The 25249-nt window shown below is 36.2% G+C and overlaps 1 protein-coding gene across 1 annotated transcript; it reads left to right on the top strand.

Moving 5' to 3' along the window:
- The first annotated feature begins 5943 nt into the window (after positions 1-5943).
- On the top strand, positions 5944-24856 carry LOC114389756 (protein SPIRRIG-like). Its single transcript, XM_028350499.1, has 19 exons — positions 5944-6907; positions 8090-8159; positions 8263-8348; positions 9309-9444; positions 9533-9589; positions 9910-10086; positions 10431-10622; positions 10756-10821; positions 11986-12100; positions 12271-13439; positions 13643-14342; positions 14426-14528; positions 14624-15735; positions 15838-17488; positions 17650-20703; positions 21077-21385; positions 21776-22082; positions 22186-22332; positions 23027-24856. The coding sequence occupies exons 1-19, from the start codon at positions 6720-6722 to the stop codon at positions 24203-24205; spliced, it is 10818 nt and encodes a 3605-aa protein (XP_028206300.1). The 5' UTR covers positions 5944-6719; the 3' UTR covers positions 24206-24856.
- The last annotated feature ends 393 nt before the right edge of the window (positions 24857-25249 follow it).

The raw sequence follows: 25249 nt of genomic DNA, 5'->3' as shown, positions 1-25249 counted from the left end.
AAAGTGACAAAACCCGTTAATTAATTTTCTATTTTTAACTTGCAGCCATACGGACATGTATCTTAAGACTGTTACATTCTTTCTTACATTAGGTCTGAGGTCAGCCTCTAACCAACCTCGGTTCTGTATTCTGTAGTTAAAGTTTTTATTTTTTAAAATATGTTATAGCGAAAACTACAGTTCTTTAGGGAAAAAAATTCGAGAATCATAGTAATTAATATGGTGTTTCCTCTTTTTATTCTTTTTTGGTTATTTGGTAGTTTTAGCTCCATCTTCATCGGATTTATGGGTTTTCCTTCTCGTGTTCTAATTGTTTGGTTGCAATTTAAAATGAGATTGATGCATGATTATTCAACAACAGCTAGCCTCGATAGAGCCAGACTTGAGGGAAGAGGGAATGAGATCATAGCAGTTAAGTAGAAATTCAGATTAATTTTGTTTTATGGTAACTACTTGTCGGTACCAATAGTGATTGGATACTTTTTTTTATACATAAAACTGTCAGAAAATTTCAAAGTGCATAAGATTATTTTATCATACAAGAAAACTTCAATTCATTTTATTTTTCATATTGTGCTTAGAGAAAAAGTTTATTAAAAGAATGTTCGATTTGTTAGCTAAGAACCTCTAATCTTTCCTGTTATTAAATTGAATATTTATGGCAGCTCTTTTGAGAACCCGAAGAAAGATAGTTATATGGTGGCATTTTTTGGGATCATTTATGAAATTGGATATCAGGATTCATAGGTGCCTGTAAAATTTCTACTAGTCTTAATGCTAAGTTTTTTGCCATGCTTCATGATCTTTAAAAGGCATGGAACGACAACTACATAATTATTGTTTGTGAAATTGATTCAAAGATACCCTTGAAGTTGGTCAACAACAATCTGAAAGCTTTTCATCCTTTTTTACCACTGATCAAGAAGATTCAAGACCTGCTAGTCTTGGACTAAAACGTCTGTTTGCAGCATACTCTAAGGGAAGCTAATTTCTGTGAAGATTGACTTGCTAAATATGTGACGCATGTAATGAGAGTTATTCATCTTAGGAGCTAGTTTTCTTTCTGTTTTCTGATGTATAAAAAGAAAAACTATAATGTCTTATTCATGTCAACTTCCGCTTGTACATCCAAATGGCATGGGGATTTTTTATGAGAGAAAAAAAAACAAACAACTTTTGATCGTGTATACAAAATTTAAATAGAAATACAGAATAAGGACTTATAGCTAATTGTTGCTCCAACCACAATTAATTCAAGTTTGATAGAAGACAGAACTTCCATTTTGATAAATACAAAAGAAGAAAACAAAACATACATACTCTTTTTTTACAATTTTTATTTTACTTGGCTGAGTTACAAGTTTTTTTATTTTTATACATGGCTGAGTTACAATAAATGACAACTAAAGGGAAAAACAAAAACAATAAAAATACATTCGGGCAGCAACTCTATGATTTTTCATTGTAAATTGGCATTTCTCCAACGCTAAGGAACCTAGGCTACGTGATATATATTTGTCTTTGTCATTAAGAAATGTAAATGCAATACCTCAACGTGAAATGCCTCTCAAATACTCTTAAAATCCATTTTCATTATAAAAAATATATATATATATTTTTTGTTGGAAAATAAAACAAAAAATGAAAAAAAAATTAATATGAAGAAGATGCACAGTCTTGAATTAAATAACGAAATAGCAGTAGCAAATTAAATTTAATTGACAACGCACGAATAATTCATTATAACATACAATAAGCACAAGAAAGAAAAATTAAGGGAAGAAAGATATAGCCTGGGTTGAAGCGCGTAAACGCTATCCTTAGAGAGAAAACGCCCCCACTGCACGGGTAAGAAATTCTGATTGCACTCCTCTCCCAAGATACGACAACCCGTTGGTTCCGATCGTGTGCAGCGAAAGGATCCCCGAACCTTATGAACACCAATGCTCTTGCTCTCAAAAAAATTAAGTTTTGTATAGGAAAAGAAAGAGATAAATTGTTGGCAGAAAGAAACCAGAGCTCTCAGTCTATATCTCTAGAAAAGAGGAAAGAGATATATATATATATAGGCATTTTGCAACAACAAAATATGACCGTTAGAAATATGACCGTTGGAAAACCAACCTACAGTTGTCAAAACAAATCTAACAAACTAGTTTGACTCATTAAAACAAAATCTTAAAAAAAAATCTAAAATAAATATTTTATTTTATAAAATAGAATTAATATATATTTATAAATTTTAAATTAAAACACAAATATTTATCAACATTCCCCCACATAATTTAAAATTTTAAAATATATTTTCTGAAAGATAAAAATATAAGAGAAAGAGCATGTGATATTGTATTTCGGTATAAGGAACCTTCCGGGTTTGAGCCTTATACCTAGTGTTTATGAACTTCCATCCGAGAAAAATGTAGTGACTTGATTGTCTTGAACTACATATTCTTTAACCGGACTTTAGTACATAACTCCTACAATATTGGTGTTCAATTAGGTTCTAATCAGTGGTAGCGCGTTACACGGCCTTGCGCTTGTATCTTGTTTCGTGAGTGTCACTTAGAGATTAGCCCATATCTCACAGTGGCGGCCCCACCACCACACTCACTAGGTGAATCCTCAAAGAGTGAGTTGTGACCCTCACCCCTACAATAATTGTCATCGGATTCATTAAGAGGTATTTTTTTTTTCCATCAAAAATACACATATATAAATACCTCAACCTTAATATTGCCACAATTTATAATACACCTCGTCATAGGAATGAGAAACGGAACAGCTCCGTCAAATTTCATTTTGGTGTACTTTAGTCAACAAACAATTTCGTTGTTACCCGTTGAACTCCATTCATGGGATCACCAATCACACGGAGACGGGTGTCCATTGTTGTAACTAAATAATGGGCTTTAATCCCATTCCCCTCGACGACTCAAGTACTTGTTGACGCGTCAACCCTTTTGTAAGCGGATCCGCAATATTATTTTCTGACCTGACAAAGTCAAGAGAAATGACACCATGAGAAATCAAATTTCTGATAGACTTATGTCTCACTCTTAAGTGTCTTCTTTTTTCATTAAAATTTTTGCTAGTAACTTTAGATATAGGAACTTGACTATCACAATGCATTGGAATTGGAGGTATAGGCTTATTCAACAATGGTAGATCACATAACAAATTTTTAAGAAACTCAGCCTCACTAGTAGCAGTATCTAAAGCAATAATTTCTGCTTCCATAGTAGAACGTGAAATAATAGTTTGTTTAGCAGATTTCCATGATACTGCACCACCAGCTAAAGTAAAAACATAACCACTTGTTGATTTTGTTTCATCAGAATCAGAAATCCAATTTGCATCACTAAACCCCTCAATTACTGCAGGAAAACATGTATAATGAATGCCATAATTGATGGTTCCTTTTAAGTATCTAAAAACTCTTTCTAATGCAATCCAATGAGAATGATCAGGATTATTAGTATACCTTCCTAATCTACCAACTGCATATGCAATGTCAGGCCTAGAGAAGTTTGTCAAATGCAACAAAGAACCGATAATTTGAGAATATTTATGTGAAGAAATTCCTTTACCCAAATTTTTCTTTAGCTTGATGGATGAGTCATAAGGAGTAGAAACAGGTTTCACATCAAAATAATTAAACTTCTTCAACAGCTTTTCAACATAGTGTGATTGGGTTAAAATCATGCCATCATTTTTCTTTATAAGCTTAATACCCAAAATCACATCTACAGGACCAAGGTTCTTCATATCAAAATTTCTAGACAAGAAAGACTTCACATCATTTATGAATTGCATATTACTACCAAATATCAATATGTCATCCACATACAAACATAAAATGACACATCCATTATCATCAAATTGTTTCACATACACACATTTATCAGTATTATTGATTTGAAAACCATACGAAAGAACAACTTGATCAAATTTTTCGTGCCATTGTTTTGGAGCTTGTTTCAAACCATATAAAGATTTAACAAGTTTGCAAACTTTCTTTTCCTTCCCCTGTTCTACAAAGCCTTCAGGTTGGTTCATATAAATTTCTTCTTCTAATTCACCATTTAAAAAGGCAATTTTTACATCCATTTGATGAATTTCTAAATTAAAAACACAAGCAAGTGCAATTAAGACCCTAATGGTAGTAACTTTAGAAACAGGAGAATATGTATCAAAAAAATCTACACCTTCTATTTGTTTACACCCAATCACAACAAGCCTTGCCTTAAATTTTTCTATAGATCCATCAGTTCTTAATTTCTTTCGAAAAACCCACTTACAACCTATACTTTTACAACCAGGGGGAAGATCAGTAAGAAACCAAGTTTTATTATTTTTAAGAGAACTCATTTCATCAATAATAGCTTCTTTCCAAAAAGGTGCATCAATAGACCTCATGGCCTCACCATAAGTTTTAGGATCATCTTCAAGCAAAAAAGAGCAAAATCAGTCCACGAAGGAGGCAATTTTGATATCATGAAAGCCACAAGCATAATGTCAGGCAAAACAATTCCTTTCAATTTCATGTCATAAACAATGTTTTCAAATTCGTGGATCTGATCTGAAATAGATTTTCCATCAATCATTTGAAACTCAATCATTTTTTCACAAGAGTAATGACTTAAACCTTTTTCAGCAGATCCATATTTCAATTCAAGTGCTTCCCATAACTCAACAGAAGTTTTGGTATGACAAAAAATCTTATATATGTTATCAGCCAAAGCACTTAAAATGCGTCCATGACATAAAATATCTTTATCAGAAACATCATGCTTAATGGTTGCATCAGTTTGAACTATATCAGTAGAGGAAGTTGAAGTTTTTATTTCTCTTTTAGAAATCACAGAGTATAAATCCAATTCAGTAAGCTAGAATTTCATTTGTTGTTGCCAACAAAAAAAATTTTCACCCGTAAATTTTTCAGGCTTACTGGAAAGGGACTTAATCATATCCATGGCGGACATTTTGATAAAATAGGATGCTACTGCAAAAAGACTATGCAAGAAGAAAGTGAAAAAATAAAACCTTTTTCTCTCTAAGACTGTTGGAAAATAAAACAAAAAATGAAAAAAAAATTAATATGAAGAAGATGCACAGTCTTGAATTAAATAACGAAATAGCAGTAGCAAATTAAATTTAATTGACAACGCACGAATAATTCATTATAACATACAATAAGCACAAGAAAGAAAAATTAAGGGAAGAAAGATATAGCCTGGGTTGAAGCGCGTAAACGCTATCCTTAGAGAGAAAACGCCCCCACTGCACGGGTAAGAAATTCTGATTGCACTCCTCTCCCAAGATACGACAACCCGTTGGTTCCGATCGTGTGCAGCGAAAGGATCCCCGAACCTTATGAACACCAATGCTCTTGCTCTCAAAAAAATTAAGTTTTGTATAGGAAAAGAAAGAGATAAATTGTTGGCAGAAAGAAACCAGAGCTCTCAGTCTATATCTCTAGAAAAGAGGAAAGAGATATATATATATATAGGCATTTTGCAACAACAAAATATGACCGTTAGAAATATGACCGTTGGAAAACCAACCTACAGTTGTCAAAACAAATCTAACAAACTAGTTTGACTCATTAAAACAAAATCTTAAAAAAAAATCTAAAATAAATATTTTATTTTATAAAATAGAATTAATATATATTTATAAATTTTAAATTAAAACACAAATATTTATCAACATTTTTTGCCGAAGATCCACTTGATTATATTATACGATAAGATATGGGAGGAAGAAAACGAACCAAAAATAGAAAACACCGAGATGAAATAAAATACAAAAGATTAACCAATAGATTAATGAATTAATTAATTATCAACATGTCCCATGTCTCAACCAAATGTCAAAAGAAGAGGCATATCTAAAAGGGGGTTTGATCAAAATTCAAATCAACCCCATTAAGCAGACCAAAACGATGGAGAAAACGGTGAGTGGGAGCGATGAGGTTTTCACGTATTGACCTTCAATCACGGAGTTCCACGTGGACCCTTCCCATTCGTGGACCCCACGCTGACGTGGTCGAGGTGTGTGCGCCAAAACTGGAAAAAAAAAACTCACAGATTAGACTATATATTACCAACACACAGAGCAAGAGAGAGAGAGAGAAGAAAGACTTGTTTGTTGATCGATCGAACAACGCGGTGCGAGTGGCCGTCCCAAAGAGGCACGCAAACGCAGAAAGAGAGACAGAAATAGCGAAACGCGATTTCGGATTTCCAAATTAATTTTCTTTTTTTTTTTTTTAATTTAAATTTTAAAGCTGCATTTATTTTTCTTTTTTTATTTCTTGTCTCCAAAACAGCACCACCAACACTCACCGTTTTGTTCTTGTTGTTTCGTTAGCTCCCTCCGCTTTCTAGGGCTGCGAACATTTTCCGAAAAATTAGACAAAACTAGATTGATCGAACCAAATTCAAATAAAAAAAAAAATTAGGAAAAGTTCTGAAACGCGGAGAAGAAGAACTGAATTGACAAATCCAAAACCTACGAATCGCAAATCCGGTAGATCTTGGTGCCATTTTTATCGCATTTGCTTGCTGCAGCTGGTGCAATTGCAGATTGTTTCTTCTCTCGTTTCGTATCGTTGGTTTGAATGGTGTTTTGGTTTTTCCCTTTTCGGAGGTAAATCGGTAGGAGGTAGTTGGTGGTGGATCTGGTGAATGTTCATCGGATGAGAGAGAGGTGTTCATATGGTTCAAAGATCGAAAGGGAAAACGATGAAATGGGTTACATTGCTTAAGGACTTCAAAGAGAAGGTTGGCCTCACTCAATCGCCACCCTCTGCTCCTCCTCCTCCTCCTCCTTCCTCTTCTTCCCGCGACAACAACAACAACAATGCCTTTTCAGCTTCGCAATCCTCTTCTTCTTCCCCTACCAGGTAGGCTCCCTTATATATTTCTATTTTTTATTTTACTTTTTGGGTTTATGCAACACTTAGTTCTGCGGTTAAGTTTGAGCAAAATGAAAAATTAATGGTCCAGTGGGATGATTTCAGTGTTGTGTTGTGTTGCATTGGCTTTGATTTGCTTGTATAAAAAAAATAGAAGATAGAGAGATGTGGTTGTAGTTTCTGTCTTTTCAACTGTGGAAGGATGAAATAGATTTTGGTTAATGCAAAGTGTAGAGTTAGGTGGAGTTGCAAGATCCTATTAGTTTCTGTTTGCTGCTATTCCTTTCTCTTTTTTGAGGCGATGTTTATGTGACTTGTCAAGGATAAGTTGTAAGGAGCTAAGGGTTGTTCTGAGATCAGTTTTTTATTTTATTTTATTTTTTTATATGAAAGGGATAGTGCTGAGCAGAAAAAAGCTTGGTTCTTCAGTGCGTTGCTCAATCTGTGTGTGTTTTTCGTATCTTATCAATCACAATGTAGAATTTGCGGTAAATCCACCCGGGATAGTCGTGTTTTGGTTGTGCATGAGATTGCCATTATTTCTATGATGATGAGTTTTAACTTGTCCACACGGTTACATAATTTATATTCCTATGTGGGAGTGTGCAACTAGCTTCATCTAAATACTTTATATATTATACTACTAACATTCCACTTTTATACTGGTGCATTGTGCAAAAAGAGTGCTTTTTTTGCTAGTTATCGAAGCGTAACTGCATGAGGGGTCATCTTTGCATCATGGGTAGCTCAGTTACGGAAAGAGGGTTTGAATTTTTGGCATGTTGGCTTTTCTGCTTATTTATTTGCAGCTTCCAAAATGGTCATATTTATTGATTGGAAGATTTAAGACTTGCAATTTGTTTAAAATGATTAAAACACATCGGTTCTTAATTTCAAACATTCATTCATAGGTGAACATGTAAGCTGAGGCATGATTCTGTTGCCTCATGGCAGCATTGACAGATTTATGAACATTTCTTGCATTGGATTACTGTTTGGTCTAATATTAATTATACTGCATGTTAAAATCCTTTTATTTAATGCATCTAATTTCAAGTTCTAACGTGTTTCATAATTAGTGATAACTGATTTTCATGGATTGTTTTTTATTATGACGTGCCCTCGTTATGATGTTAGGCGGGATTATGACCATTTATATCTTTAAATCAGGGACAAATATGAACTGGAATTGGACTTCAAGAGATTCTGGGAAGAGTTTCGGTCATCCAGCTCTGAGAAGGTTCTTGTCATTGCTTAGTTTCTTTTGATGGAATTGAAATTTGACATTTTGTGGTTGATGATGGTAAATCAGGAGTTGCTTATGATTTCTCATTTCCTTGCAGGAAAAAGAAGCGGCCTTGAATTTTAGTATAGACGCCTTTTGTAGATTAGTGAAGCAGCATGCTAATGTAGCTCAGTTAGTTACCATGTAAAGAAACACTTTCTCCTTAGCTTCATTGCACTGCTCCCCATAACTTAATTTATATGAACATTATTGTTGTGTTTTTTTTTTTTTGCTCAGCAAAAGTAATTATGTATTATATATTTGAAAGAGTACCAGTGGTACTGTAGTTACACGTTAATAAATATGTGTCTAGCAGGATTCCAGTTTGTAACTGAACCTAGCTGAGAGCACAATAAAAAGTTACAGGATACATCTTCACCCATTCCCTCCTAACTACTAAACCCCTCCTTGAGATTAGATGAACATTATTGTTGTGTTTGAGTGGTAGGGGGAAATTTTTTGTCCTCAAATAATAGAATTATTGGTTTTGTAGAATGATAACCCTAGCCGACCTCACCTTGTGGGATAAGGCTTTGTTGTTGTTGTTGTTGTAGAATGATAACCCTAACCTACATCACACCGTCAGTTAGAAGTTGCAACATGCTTTTTTGTCTGTATTTGCTTTGGTTGTCTATGGTGCAGTAATGCTGCTCATGCTTACCTGTTATGTTCTAGTGCTTTGGTATAAATAAGCATTGATGTAGGTGAAAATGATGATATGTAAGATTTTTGTCACTTAATTGGGCTTAAAGTAAAGGTGAAGTGCTCTTGGGGATCAAGTGAACTTTCAATATCTGGTTGATGCACTTTATGGGTTAAAAGACTAAAAACATTTTATAAAAATATGGATGTTTTTTTTGGTTGAAAGTGAAAAATTGTCTCATTCTGCCCTGAGTAGATTTATAGATACTATTATCATAAAATTAACTTGAGAGTTGAGAGCTGGTTCGTGTCTTCCCATTTACTTTCTGAAGATTTTGAAAAATATAGATTGCATATTTCCTGCTTAGATATATATTTTATTCTTAAAAATGCTAAAATATGTTATTCATCTTAGTGATTGGAGTTTATTAATTGACTTTCGGTAATGTTGGTGGGGAACAGGTTAGTTGAAACCCATATATTCTCTTTTGTTGTGGGAAGAGCATTTGTAACAGATATAGAAAAGTTAAAAATCAGCAGCAAAACAAGATCTTTGGATGTTGCTCCAGTTTTAAAGTTTTTCTCGGAAGTCACAAAGGTTTGTCTTAGTCATTTCTTTATGACCTTTTTTTTTCCCCTGCTTTTCTATTTGTTTTTAATGTTTCCAGATATTTCCTTCTATGCAGGATGGAATCAGTCCTGGAGCAAATTTATTAACTTCAGTGGAAATCCTTGTCTCTGGGGTATGCTTCTTAAATTTTTTTTGTGCCAAGTCACTATTAGGAGCTATAGAATACATTTTACTTTATTTACAGAAAAATACGCAATTGTGTTCCCATCTAACATATATTCTTTGTGTTGATGGAAATATTAGTGTAATTAATATTGGTGATCTTGGTCTGTCATGCTATTAGTCATTAGTGTTTAATTGTGTTAGGTTTGTTGTTTAGTGTGGTAAGCTGGTTGGTGTTACTTTGAAACCCGTTGTATTTGTATAATTGAATATTCCTAAATTCTCTCATGAGCTTTAAGTAGTAGTTTTTATGTGTATATTTTTTTGTAGCCTATTGACAAGCAATCTCTACTTGACTCTGGGATATTTTGCTGTCTCATTCAAGTTCTCAATGCCCTTCTCGATCCTGATGTAACCATTCAAAGGCCAAATAGTACTACTGATCATGAAGATAATCTCGTATTACAAAAAGTTTATGATGAAGTTGGGCCAAACCGCCGGCTTGAGGTTCTGTTCTCTGCATGATATACATGCCTTCATTGTCTATTTTTATGTTTTAACATGTTTGACAAACAATTTTGTTTTAGAGAGTTCGCCCCTCCCTGTTTATGACAACCTAAAGCTTAGCAGGCAGGTTTTTGATAAATTGAATATATTAGTATTTAATTGTAGACTTTAATTCTAATTGTTGTTTTTGTAAGCTTTATATTTCCTTATTCAAAACCCTTTCTATAGAGCATAAGCCATAAAAAAAATTACATGGTTATGAGTAAATAATTGGAATAATCTAGGATAACTTTGTGCACTTTCTTAATTTGCATTTTAAAGTTTAAACTATTTTCCTTATGCAGGTAGAGGGAAGTGTTGTGCATATCATGAAAGCTCTAGCAAGCCATCCATCAGCAGCACAGAGTTTGATAGAGGATGATTCACTTCAGTTGCTTTTTCAAATGGTTGCCAAGGGATCTTTGATTGTCTTCTCCCGTTATAAGGAAGGACTTGTTCCATTGCACAGCATACAACTTCACAGACATGCTATGCAGGTAAAGTGTGACACATTTGTCTGCAGTAAAATTAGTGTTGAAAATGATGCAACTATTGCATGTGGTAATTAGCTTGAGCTGATATTGTTCTTCTGATGGTTGAATATTTATATTTTGCTGCTTATAATTCTAGATACTTGGTCTTCTTTTGGTAAATGACAATGGAAGCACAGCCAAATACATCCGCAAGCATCATTTGGTATGTCATTTAACTTTCAAATCTAAATACTTTTTGTATGTCAAATAAGTTGTCTCACAGAACTGGTGTTGTATTTCTTGTTTATATTGTATTATAAAGCAGTTTATGTTCATCTTTACCACTTTGATAGCATATGTCAATGTTCAACAGCATCTGTGGGCTAGTTTGAAATGATACATTATTATATTATGTAACTTATGTTTCCTAGAAAGAAGCTTAAATAATATTATTTTGCTTTTAGGCTTTGGCTCAAGGGGTAGGTTGGTGTGGTTTTAGGATTTATTGTGACAAAAGGATCTCCTTTGGGTTTCTTCTCTTTCAATCTCATGTAAAATGAAGAGAAAACTAGTTTGCTATGGTATCAGATGTTCTGCTCTTTACGAGAAAAAAAAGTGTTCTGTAATAGAAATGCAAATCTGTTATTCAATGGCAAAATATTTATAAGGTCACTTCAGCCTCTTCCTTGCAAAGCTTTTGGGAAGTGCCAGGGAAAAAAAATCTTACAAACATTAGGCAGAGGTGTTAACCATTTAGCTTGGGGAAGAAACTATAAAAAAATATAGAGTACTTGGATTTATAGGAACAGTCCATACTGTTCTTGAATGGTTGATTTGGTTTTCTTGATCAGTTTGAATATTCATAAAAAGAAAACAAGGCAATTCACCTATTTACATTGAATTAGTTCTGCATTTGCTGTGAAATATGAAACTAACCAGTTTAGAACTTGTAGAAACATTTCTTTACCAATCAACTGTCCAACCCTATATTTTTAACATAAATCTAGCAATCTTTACATAATCATCATAAAGTCATAAAACATAACTAAAATTTTCTTTTGTTTAACAAAAGACTGTTCTGAAAGTTGTCATTTAGTTCATGAAATTGTTGTAAACAAACCCATAACTCTGGTGTGCTCAAGTCACGTCTTAATAAAATAGAAATTTATTAAACAATCATGTATTATTGTTTTAAATTTGAAAGTATCTATGTCCCCTGATTGTGTTGGAGGATGCTTGAGGTTACTTACCAATTATGAAATTAGTGTATGCAGCTTTGGTGAAGTATCAGTTTTGTACAATATTGCACTAATGGTAATCCTTATTGTTCATAGTATTCAGTTTATGTTTTAGAACTTAATCCTGTGATTATTTTTCCTCCATGCAGATAAAAGTTCTTCTATTGTCTGTGAAAGATTTTGATCCTGATTGTGGAGATGCTGCCTTTACCGTAGGCATTGTTGACTTGTTACTCAAGTGTGTAGAATTGTCATATAGAGCTGGTAATTTTCTAATGTTTTATCAGAAAAGGAATGAATGGGGTTCCCATAAATGTAACAGTATCATTGTCTAAAATCTGGTTGAATATATTTCTTTTACCATGGATGCTGCTAGTTATTTTTTAAAGGTTGCTAGTGTTGGATAGTTCTGATTTCTTATATTGATTCTGCAGAGGCTGCCAGTGTCAGACTTAGAGAGGATATACATAATGCCCATGGATATCAATTCCTAGTTCAATTTGCACTAACTCTGTCCAATATGACAAAAAATCAGGGCTTTCAATCTACTCATTATGATACGTTTGATGAACAAGAGATTGCTTCTGATGGATCCAAAAATAGCAGAGGACAAAATTCCAATGAACAAGAACATTCCTCCATTCAGTATCTTTCACCCACATTATCTAGGTTGCTAGATGTTCTTGTTAGTCTAGCTCAAACTGGACCAAACGAGTCTCCACGTAATTATGGAGGTAAGGGTTCTAAATCTACTCAGAACAAGGGTGGTGGTCATAGCAAAAGTCGTACCTCATCTTCCGATTGGCTCGGTGATGAATTATGGGAGAAGGAAAATGATAAAATTAAAGACCTTGAAGCAGTCCAGATGTTACAAGATATTCTCATCAAAGCTGATAGCTGGAAGTTGCAGGCTGAAGTATTAAATAGACTGTTTAAAATTTTTTCAGGCCACATAGAGAATTATAGTCTGTGTCAGCAATTACGAACTGTTCCACTTTTAATCCTAAATATGGCTGGTTTTCCTTCTCATTTGCAAGAGATAATCTTGAAAATTCTTGAGTATGCCGTGACTGTTGTAAATTGTGTTCCTGAGCAAGAACTACTTTCACTTTGCTGTTTGTTGCAGCAACCAATAACATCAGCATTGAAGCAGACAATTCTTTCTTTCTTTGTAAAACTTTTGTCCTTTGACCAACAGTACAAGAAAGTTCTGCGAGAAGTTGGTGTTTTGGAAGTTATGTTAGATGATCTGAAGCAACACAGGATTTTGGGTCCAGATCAACAGACTGTTAACTCGGACCAGTTGGAGAGGAAAAATAGCTCAAACAATTTCAAGAAACACCTGGACAACAAGGATGTTATTATTACTTCACCCAAGCTTATGGAATCTGGTTCAGGGAAGTTCCCTATTTTTGATGTTGAAGCTACAATTGCTATTGCCTGGGACTGCATGGTATCTTTATTGAAGAAAGCTGAGGTTAATCAAGCTTCATTCCGCTCAGCTAGTGGTGTGACTGTGATGTTGCCTTTTCTGGTGTCTGATGTACATCGCTCAGGGGTCCTCAGGATATTATCATGTCTTATAATTGAAGATACCTCACAGGTTTGTTGATATTCTCTCAATTTTTTTTTCTGTTTTTTAATTTTTGACTGGGGTTGTGTATTTATTTGCTCATAATAAGCGTGTTATTAATCAGAAAACAATAATTCTTGAATGTCTGGGGATGAATCCTTCCTACAAAATTACTCATGCTGTTGTTTCACTTGAAATCATCATGATGACTATCTGATTGTAACTTTTACCAGGCTCATCCTGAAGAATTAGGTGTGTTGGTTGAAATTTTGAAAAGTGGAATGGTTACCAGTGCTTCAGGATCCCAATACCGGCTCACCCTTGATGCAAAATGTGACACTATGGGAGCAATGTGGCGGATCCTGGGAGTTAATAATTCTGCTCAGAAGGTTTTTGGTGAAGCCACTGGTTTTTCTCTTTTACTTACAACACTCCATGGCTTCCAAAGTGATAGTGGGGACTTGGATCAATCTTCATTGAATGCTTATATTAAGGTGTTTACGTACTTGTTGCGTGTTGTAACTGCTGGAGTTTCTGACAATGCTGTTAATAGAATGAAGTTGCATGCAATTATATCATCACAAACTTTCCTTGATCTTCTTAGCGAGTCTGGCTTATTGTGTGTGGATCATGAAAACCAAGTCATCCAGTTGATGTTGGAACTTGCCCTTGAAATAGTGATTCCGCCTTTCTTAGCATCAGAGGGTTTGACAAAATCAAATGCTATTGAGAATGAGTCATCTCATAATCTTTTATTGACTCCATCAGGTCCAATTAATCCTGATAAAGAGCGGGTATACAATGCTGGTGCTGTTAGAGTTCTGATCCGTTCATTATTGCTTTTTACTCCTATGGTGCAGTTAAAACTTTTAGACTTGATTGAAAAGTTGGCCCGTGCTGGTCCTTTCAATCAGGAAAGCCTCACGTCTGTAGGTATGTACTACATTGTTTGTTATTATTTGCTACTCTTTAATGCTCACCTGATTTTTTTTAATTTTTTTTTTTGCTATATATAGGTTGTGTGGAACTTTTGCTGGAAACAATCCATCCTTTCCTTCTGGGTTCATCTTCTTTACTCTCTTATGCATTGAAAATTGTGGAAGTCCTTGGTTCTTACAGGTATGGTGTATATTCTTACTGCCGTTGTGCTAAAGTTGCATTTTAATCTACTTTTTTTATTTATATTTGAACAACAATATGTTTCTGTTGATTAGGCTATCTGCATCTGAACTTCGTATGCTCATTAGATATGTCCTGCAAATGAGGATGAAAAATTCAGGTCATATAATTGTTGAAATGATGGAAAAATTAATTCTGATGGGAGATGTAGCCTCAGAAAATATTTCTCTGGCACCATTTGTGGAGATGGATATGAGCAAGATTGGGCATGCTGCCATTCAGGTTTCCTTGGGTGAAAGATCATGGCCTCCCGCGGCTGGTTATTCATTTGTTTGTTGGTTCCAGTTCCGTAATTTTTTAAAATCACAATCAAAAGACACAGACGTTTCGAAATTTGCCTCTTCCAAGAAACGCTCTGGTTCAAGTGGATTGCATGAGCGACATATCTTAAGAATTTTTTCCGTTGGTGCTACTAACAATGATAATGCAACCTATGCAGAACTTTATCTCCAGGAGGATGGTGTTCTAACCCTTGCAACCAGCAACTCTTCCTTCTTATCATTTTCTGGTTTAGAACTTGAAGAAGGAAGGTGGCATCACCTTGCAGTCATTCACAGCAAACCAAATGCTCTTGCTGGGCTGTTCCAAGCTAGTTTTGCGTATGTTTATCTAAATGGAAAGCTAAGACACACTGGGAAATTGGGATATTCACCATGCCCACCTGGTAAACAATTGCAGGTCACTATTGGTACATCAGTTGGAAATGCTAGAGTTAGTGACTTGACGTGGAAACTACGCTCTTGCTATCTTTTTGAGGAAGTGCTTTCACCAGGCTGTATTTGTTTTATGTACATACTTGGTAGAGGATACAGGGGGCTCTTCCAGGACACAGATCTTCTGCAATTTGTACCTAACCAGGCCTGTGGTGGTGGTAGTATGGCCATATTAGATTCTTTAGATGCTGATGTGACTTTGGCTGCTAATGGTCAGAGACTGGATGCTGCCAGCAAGCAGGGAGATCTAAAAGCTGATGGGAGTGGAATTGTCTGGGATTTGGAGAGACTTGGAAACCTTTCTTTACAGCTTTCAGGAAAGAAACTTATTTTTGCATTTGATGGAACTTCTACAGAATTCATTCGATCGTCAGGTAGCTTTTCAATGCTTAATCTGGTTGATCCTATGTCGGCTGCTGCCTCTCCTATCGGAGGTGTGTAACTAAATTTATAAATTATAAAATTACATGTTTTGTTCCTTTCTCTTATTGGAGTTGTGTTAAATCTCAGTTTTATTTTCATTTCGGGGGTTGCAGGTATTCCACGTTTAGGACGTCTCTGTGGAGATATTTATATCTGTAAGCAAGGCGTGATTGGAGAGACTATCCGCCCTATTGGTGGGATGGAACTTGTTCTTGCTCTTGTTGAAGCAGCAGAAACTAGGGATATGCTGCATATGGCCCTTACTCTACTTGCCTGTGCGCTTCATCAAAATCCTCAGAATCTTAAGGACATGCAAATTTATAGGGGCTACCATCTGCTTGCGCTTTTTCTGCGTCGTAGAATGTCATTATTTGACATGCAATCTCTTGAGATCTTCTTTCAGATTGCTGCTTGTGAAGCTTCTTTTTCTGAACCAAAGAAGTTGGAGACTAGTCAGACTACTTTGTCTCCTGCTTCATCCCTGCTGGAAACCAGTCTTGAGGATAACTTTTTGTCAAAGTTTCATGATGAGAATTCTTCAGTTGGATCTCATGGGGACATGGATGATTTTTCTGTACAAAAAGATTCATTTAGTCACATTTCAGAGCTGGAAAATACTGATGTTGCTGCTGAAACTTCAAATTGCATTGTCTTGTCAAATGCAGACATGGTTGAACATGTTTTATTGGATTGGACATTGTGGGTAACTGCCCCAGTTTCAATCCAAATTGCATTACTTGGATTCCTTGAAAATTTAGTGTCCATGCATTGGTACAGAAATCATAATCTTACAATTTTGCGGCGAATTAACCTTGTTCAACATTTACTAGTGACCTTGAAAAGGGGTGATGTTGAAGTTCCTGTTCTAGAAAAGTTGGTTGTACTGCTTGGGGTCATCTTGGAAGATGGGTTTCTACCTTCTGAGCTTGAAAATGTGGTTACATTTGTGATTATGACATTTGATCCCCCGGGGTTGGTTCCACAGCGTCCAATTATGAGAGAATCAATGGGTAAACATGTAATTGTCAGAAATATGTTACTAGAGATGTTTATTGATCTACAAGTCACTATTAAATCAGAAGAGTTACTTGAGCTGTGGCACAAAATTGTCTCCTCTAAGTTAATTACATATTTTCTTGATGAAGCAGTTCATCCGACAAGTATGAGATGGGTCATGACTCTACTTGGTGTGTGTCTTACTTCCTCTCCAACATTTGCATTTAAATTTCGCACTGGTGGAGGTTATCTAGGCTTAGTTCGGGTGCTACCCAGTTTCTATGATTCCCCAGACATCTATTATATTTTATTTTGTTTGATATTTGGCAAGCCAGTTTACCCAAGGTTGCCAGAGGTCCGCATGTTGGACTTTCATGCCCTTATGCCAAGTGATGGGAGTTATACAGAACTGAAGTTTGTAGAGTTGTTGGATTCTGTAATTGCTATGGCAAAAACTACTTTTGATAGAGTAAGCATGCAGGCAATGCTTGCCCACCAAACTGGTAATCTTTCCCAGGTTGGTGCAAGCCTCGTGGCTGAGCTTGTAGAGGGAAATTCAGACATGGCTGGTGAGCTTCAAGGGGAAGCTCTAATGCACAAGACATATGCTGCTCGCCTTATGGGTGGAGAGGCATCAGCCCCTGCTGCTGCAACTTCAGTTCTAAGATTTATGGTTGATATGGCTAAGATGTGCCCCCCTTTTACTGCTGTTTGTAGACGTGCAGAATTTCTTGAAAGCTGCATTGACCTATATTTTTCTTGTGTGAGGTTTGTTATGAGATAACCTCTCTGTATCTTTTATTCTTATTGCCTCACTTAGTATTTTCTAATTGTTTTTCCTACCAATAATCATAGGTTGACTACTTACCTGATCATCAGTCCAACTGAAATGAGTCCTTTTTATTGAACTTAACCTTTTGTGCTTGCAGGGCTGCACATGCTGTTAAAACGGCTAAAGATCTCTCTGCAGTTCCGGAAGAGAAAACCTTGAATGATTGTGATGATACATGCAGTTCACAAAATACATTTTCTAGCTTGCCTCTGGATCAGGATCAGTCTGTCAAAACCTCCATCAGTGTTGGAAGCTTTCCTCAAGGGCAGGTAAGTACAAGTTCTGATGATATGGCTGCAGCACCGAACTCTATGGCTGGTGAGAGACCACAGAATAATCTTACTGTATCTGAGCTGGAGTCAAATAAATCTGTCCGTGAAGATATGCAAACTGTTCAGAGCTTGGATGGTGATAATGCTGATCAAGGTTCTGTTGCTTCCTGTGCACACGAATTCAGCTTTCAAAGTATCAAAGGCAATTTGGACCTTCTCCCACCAACGGATTCCCAGAGTTCAGCATCTTTTGCTGCGCTGGATTCTCCTGTATTTTCAGAAAAGTCCAGTTCTAGAGTTCCCCTTACGCCTTCTTTGTCACCTGTTGTTGCATTAACTTCTTGGCTGGGAAGTGCAAACCATAATGAAGCAAAGTCTTCCTTAACTGCCACTCCTTCTTTTGATTCTTCCATGTCTGCTGCAGAGTTTGATACATCTTCAAATCTAAAGTCTAGTTCTCAAGGGCCATCTTCTACAAATGCTTACTTCGCTGTAACCTCAAAGCTGCTTTTGGACGTAGATGATTCTGGATATGGTGGTGGTCCATGTTCTGCTGGAGCTACTGCCGTGTTAGATTTCATTGCTGAAGTCCTTTCTGATTTTGTGACGGAGCAGGTTAAGGCATCACAGCTCATAGAGAACATCTTGGAAAGTGTTCATCTATATGTTGATGGTGAGTCTGTGTTAGTTTTCCAAGGTCTATGCCTCAGTAGATTTATAAACTTCCTTGAAAGACGACTGCTACGTGATGATGAAGAAGATGAGAAAAAATTGGATAAGATTCGCTGGTCCACAAATTTGGATGCTTTGTGTTGGATGATAGTGGATCGGGTATACATGGGTTCTTTTCCTCAGCCTTCAGGGGTACTAAAAACTCTTGAGTTCTTGTTATCAATGTTGCAATTGGCAAACAAAGATGGTAGAATTGAAGAAGCTGCTCCTGGTGGAAAGAGGCTCTTATCAATTTCAAGAGGAAATAAGCAGCTAGAGGCTTATATCCATTCGATTCTTAAAAACACTAATCGAATGATATTATATTGCTTCCTCCCATCATTCTTAGTCAGTATAGGGGAAGATGATCTTCTTTTGCGGTTGGGTTTGCTTAATGAATCTAAAAAGAAATTGTCCTCTATTTCCTCTCAAGATGATTCAGGAATTGATATAAGTACAGTCTTGCAATTATTGGTTGCTCATAGAAGAATTATATTCTGTCCCAGCAACATCGATACAGATCTTAATTGCTGTCTATGTGTGAATTTGATATCTCTTCTCTGTGATAAAAGACAAAATGTACAAAATATTACCATTGATGTGTTCAAGTATCTTCTGGTACATAGGAGAGCCGCATTGGAAGACTTGCTTGTTTCTAGACCTAATCAAGGGCAGCAACTTGATGTGCTCCATGGTGGTTTTGATAAATTATTGACTAGAAGTTTATCTGAGTTTTTTGAATGGTATCAAAATATTGAACAGGTTGTGAATAAGGTATTGGAGCAGTGTGCTGGCATTATGTGGGTGCAGTATATTGCAGGATCGGCAAAGTTTCCAGGAGTAAGAATCAAAGGCATGGAAGGTCGTCGGAAGAAAGAAATGGGACGGAAATCTCGAGAAGCTGCAAAATTGGATTTAAGACACTGGGAGCAGGTAAATGAGCGAAGATATGCACTGGATTTAGTTCGTGATACAATGTCCACTGAGTTGAGAGTTGTTAGGCAAGATAAGTATGGATGGATTCTACATGCAGAGAGTGAGTGGCAATGCCATCTACAACAACTTGTGCATGAACGAGGGATATTCCCACTAAGTAAATCCTCTTTCTCAGAAGAGCCAGAATGGCAGCTTTGTCCCATTGAAGGTCCGTATCGAATGCGGAAAAAACTTGAATGCTGCAAACTTAAAATTGATACCATACAGAATATTCTTGATGGACAGTTTGAATTAGAGAAACCCGAGTTGTCTAAAGGAAAATTTGAAAATGGTCCTGATTCATCAGAGTCAAAACCTTATTTTCAACTTTTGACTGATGGTGGCAAGCAGAATGGTTCTGATGGTGAGCCGTTTGATGAACCTTTCTTTGATAAGTTGGATAGCGTCAAAGATGCTGTTTCTGCTAAGAATGAGTGGAATGATGACAAGGCAAGTAGCATAAATGAAGCAAGCCTCCATTCTGCACTTGAGCTTGGTGCCAAGTCTAGTGCAGTATCTGTCCCAATAGAAGAAAGCACACAAGGAAGATCTGATATGGGATCTCCAAGGCAATCTTCAATGAAAATTGATGATGTTAAGATTGCCGATGATAAATCTGATAAAGAACTGCATGACAATGGTGAATACTTGATCAGACCTTTTCTGGAACCATTTGAGAAAATACGATTTAAATATAACTGTGAAAGGGTTATAAGTCTTGACAAACATGATGGCATATTCCTGATTGGTGAATTCTCTTTGTATGTGATTGAAAACTTCTATATTGATGATTCTGGTTGCTTTTGTGAGAAGGAATGTGAAGATGAGCTTTCAGTTATTGATCAGGCCTTGGGTGTCAAGAAAGATGTTTCTGGCAGTGTGGATTTTCAGTCTAAATCAACTTTGTCATGGAGCACACCAGCTAAATCATTGGTTGGGGGAAGGGCGTGGGCCTATAGTGGTGGTGCATGGGGTAAGGAGAAAGTACATAGCAGTGGAAACTTACCTCATCCTTGGCGCATGTGGAAGCTTGATAGTGTTCATGAGATTTTGAAGCGTGATTATCAGCTTCGTCCTGTTGCTATTGAAATATTTAGCATGGATGGATGTAATGATCTATTGGTTTTCCACAAAAAAGAGAGAGAAGAAGTTTTTAAAAATCTAGTTGCCATAAATCTTCCTCGGAATAGCATGTAAGAATTATCTCCTTGGCTTCATTAATTTGTTTGGTACTGGATTTTTTGTCACTTTTCTTTGTGTTTTTCATATTTTTAACGTATCTAGCAATTGCAAGTAGCATATCTTTTGATATTGTTGCTAGTTTTTTACCTTAGCATTTATGCTGCAATATTGGTGATGAGTTGTAGCATAAAAAACCAAAGGACTTGAAATACGTACAATAACTCCGGTGCTGTTCTTTTAAGTTGTTTAGTGTTGCACCATAGATTTGAGCTTTGCTTTTATGTTTCCTAAATTTGGTTCTCATACCACTTTTTTTTGGTGTGTGGGCGTATGTCTTCCCCTGTTTCATATGTTTTTGAATGTAATCTGTCTGCTTTGTATCAGGTTGGACACAACTATTTCAGGATCATCAAAACAAGAAAGCAACGAGGGTAGCCGTCTTTTCAAGATAATGGCAAAATCCTTTTCAAAAAGATGGCAGAATGGAGAAATAAGCAATTTCCAGTACCTCATGCATCTAAACACTTTGGCAGGACGTGGATATAGTGATCTCACCCAATATCCAGTCTTTCCATGGGTCCTTGCAGATTATGAGAGTGAAAATCTTGATTTGTCCAACCCAAAAACATTTCGCAGGCTTGATAAACCAATGGGTTGCCAAACACCCGAAGGTGAAGATGAGTTTAGAAAAAGGTTGGTCTCTTTTAGTGCTGTATGATTTTGTCTTATGTTGCAATTTTTCTTTGATTATATATTACGTGTTGTTTGCATTACCTGGAGATTATTTGCTAAATGTTTTGCTGGGTTTCAAGAAGCACACAGACAAATTTATATCCATTAAAAAAGAACTACAAATATGGGGCCTATGCTAGAATTGTGTAATAACCAGGAAGGAAACATAAGAACAATCTTTACATTTGCAAAAAATTTATGTATAATGTATACACTTATCTCTATACTAAGATAGTATAATAATTAAATCATTGAAAAACAGAGAATTGCGATCATGGAACCTGATCATAGAAGTTAGTTTCTTCTCCTTCTGATAGACTGATACACATTACCTTTATCATTCTTTTTTAGATATGAGAGCTGGGATGATCCGGAGGTCCCAAAATTTCACTATGGATCTCATTATTCTAGTGCTGGAATTGTCCTATTCTATCTTCTCCGCCTACCCCCATTCAGTACAGAGAATCAGAAACTTCAGGGTGGCCAGTTTGACCATGCTGATCGCCTTTTCAATAGCATTAGGGATACTTGGCTAAGTGCTGCTGGGAAGGGAAATACATCTGATGTGAAGGAATTGATTCCGGAATTTTTCTACATGCCCGAGTTCTTGGAGAATCGATTCAATCTTGACTTGGGAGAGAAACAGTCTGGCGAGAAGGTTATCCTATTGCAAATATATACTTTGCTATTTTTAAATTCTCCAAGAGCCAAATATGCAGGTCAAGTGACTAGTAAGTTTAATTATTATGGTGTTTCTTCAGGTTGGGGATGTTGTCCTACCTCTATGGGCCAAAGGTAGTGCTCGAGAGTTCATCAGTAAGCATAGGGAAGCTCTTGAATCAAATTATGTCTCAGAAAATTTGCATCATTGGATAGACCTCATTTTTGGATATAAGCAAAGAGGGAAGGTGGGTGTCTTGTTTTGCTGTATAGATACTTGTCTCTCCATGATTATTTGGCTGTTCTTGTAATTTTTTAATCATGTTATTACATCTTTATTTTTTTTCTTTTATTTCTATTGTTGAAGGTTTTGCTCTACAATCTAATGTCACTTTCTTTAATTGTTTACATGCATTTATTTATGTGGAAAAGTCTGATCTGGTTAGTTGTAGGACATGGCCATTATGGACTCCCACGATGAAAGATGTCTTTATGCTTCATTTTATTATGAAATGCAGGGGAAAATAATGCTTTTAGGTCTAGCGCTGCACAACCTTCTGTATAATTCCAAGTCCTATTTGCATTCCATTTCTGTTGATTGTCTAAATATGCAATATTAGAATAGTGAGTTGCATTAATTTCTGGCATTTAATTTTGTGCAATTTTATGCATTTGACACTTGATTTAACAACCATGATTTTGTAGTGATCACCAATATTGTATTACTTGTTGATAAATTAAAATCCTTAGCCAAAACTTGGGGAAATTTCATCATGTGCCTTTTGACATAGGTTGACGACAATTAAACTGTGATGTCTTTTGATGATTATGTCAATAAATATGTTCTCAACAAATGTTCTAAAATACACCTTCATTTTCTATTAAGGAATATTTACTCTCTTTTGTTCCTGATATCATTTTTTTTCCCTGTATAATGGACAGGCTGCTGAGGAATCAGTTAATGTGTTCTATCATTATACATATGAAGGGAGTGTAGACATAGACTCGGTTACAGATCCAGCAATGAAAGCATCCATTTTAGCACAAATTAATCATTTTGGGCAGACACCTAAACAACTGTTCCTCAAGCCCCATGTGAAAAGACGAACTGACAGGAAACTTCCTCCCCATCCCCTTAAACATTCCAGTCATCTTGCAGCACATGAGATTCGCAAAAGCTCTTCACCTATCACTCAAATTGTCACTCTTAATGATAAAATTCTCATAGCTGGAACTAACAATTTGCTGAAACCAAGAACGTATACCAAATATGTTGCTTGGGGTTTTCCTGATCGTAGCTTGAGATTTATTAGCTATGAACAAGATAAACTTCTTTCAACACATGAAAATTTACATGGAGGTAATCAAATTCAGTGTGCTAGTGTTAGCCATGATGGTCACATTCTGGTTACAGGGGCTGATGATGGGCTAGTTAATGTATGGAGAGTTAGCAAGTTTGGGCCCCGCGCCTTACGACGCTTGAAGTTGGAGAAGCCACTTTGTGGTCACACAGCCAAAATTACATGCCTTCAAGTTAGCCAGCCTTACATGCTTATTGTGAGTGGATCAGATGATTGCACAGTTATTATATGGGATCTCAGCTCCATGGCATTTGTACGGCAGCTCCCAGAATTTCCAGCATCAGTTTCAGCAATTTATGTTAATGACTTGACCGGAGAGATTGTTACAGCAGCTGGTATTCTTCTGGCTGTTTGGAGTATAAATGGGGATTGCCTGGCATTGATCAAAGCATCACAACTGCCATCTGATTCCATTCTCTCAGTGACAAGCAGTACATTTTCTGATTGGTTGGACACAAAGTGGTATGCAACAGGTCATCAGAGTGGAGCTGTCAAGGTGTGGCAGATGGTTCACTGCTCCAACCCAGATAGCTCCCTTAGCAAGTCAGGTTTTGGTGGGTCAGGAGGGTTAAATCTTGATGGAATAGAACCAGAATACAAGCTGGTCCTACGCAAAGTGCTAAAGTTTCATAAGCATCCAGTTACTGCACTTCACCTCACGACCGACCTGAAACAGTTATTGAGTGGGGATTCAGGCGGGCATTTGCTTTCCTGGACACTGCCTGAAGAGAGTCTGCGAGGTTCATTAAATCAGGGGTGAGATTGGTAAATGATGGTTCGTTATGCTGACTTAAGCATTTGGCCAGCCTTTAATTGTTGAATCCTAACATTGGCTTGAGTGGATCTCAATTGTTGAAAGATGGATTCATGTTCATAATTCGAGAGAATTGCAAAAGAATGCTGGCCAGATTGAAACAGAGCAAGCAAGATTGTAAAAGAAAAGATGATATAACGGCGTTTAGAGGGCTATGAAACTATATGCGTGTAAGAGTACAATGTATTCACTAGGTGGGTGAAGCATCCGTGAAGAAAGACGGATTTTAGGTGGGAGAGGAGAAAGCAAATGTTGCCCGCGGTCTTGTATTTTGGGTGACTGGCGGAGAATATTTTGATTTTGCCAGAGAAGTCTACTGTTTTACTTTGATGTAAATATGTGATTTTAGTGTGTAATTAATTTGTATAGTAAAAGGGTAGTCATGAAATGGATTGTGATTGCAATGATAGGCCCAATACGAGGCATGATCGTGGGATGAGTGCAATCCTTTATCGGGAATTCTTTTTCCATGTTGACATTGGGGCATTTCTTTTATTGAGCCCCTGAAAGAAAACAAGGAAATTCAGAAGGTCATTGCCTGTGATTTGTACATTTTTTTCTGAATACTCCTCCCATTTAGTTATTTACTTGTTGGCTCGCCTTTCCTGTTTGCAGCTGCGTAGTTTGTAGTCTAATGCGTTTGTGATCGTAATTTCAAGAGTTGCACACTTTCTCAGTTGCTGCTCTAAGCATTGGACGCACATTATACTGATACACGGACCTAATACAATTATAGTATAAATTTAATATAAGCATAAAAATATACAAGTTAAACATATTTCATCATTCAGCAATATTCATGGTAGATATAACAATATCACTTATCTAATCATTATCATGTCTTTTTTAATTTTGAAAATAAAGTTAACAAACAACACTTAGGTTACAAAGGTATTCGAAAATATTGTTTTGACTCCTCTAAATCGTGTAAGATTAAAGTCAATAATCTTAGTTATTAGTGGAAAAATTAATGGTTAATATTTCAACACA

This window comes from Glycine soja, chromosome 2 (genome assembly GCF_004193775.1).
Source record: "Glycine soja cultivar W05 chromosome 2, ASM419377v2, whole genome shotgun sequence".
Lineage (NCBI taxonomy): Eukaryota > Viridiplantae > Streptophyta > Magnoliopsida > Fabales > Fabaceae > Glycine > Glycine soja.
Note: the sequence above shows the minus strand (reverse complement) of the source record. Positions and strands in the feature narration are given on the sequence as shown.

Bases quoted from the DNA above. Each gene is read 5' to 3' on its own strand.
- LOC114389756 (XM_028350499.1), top strand. From the start codon at position 6,720: ATGGTTCAAAGATCGAAAGGGAAAACGATGAAATGGGTTACATTGCTT. The intron at 9,590-9,909 runs GTATGCTTCTTA...ATTTTTTTGTAG, and splicing joins TGGAAATCCTTGTCTCTGGG to CCTATTGACAAGCAATCTCT. The intron at 10,087-10,430 runs GTTCTGTTCTCT...TTCCTTATGCAG, and splicing joins GGCCAAACCGCCGGCTTGAG to GTAGAGGGAAGTGTTGTGCA.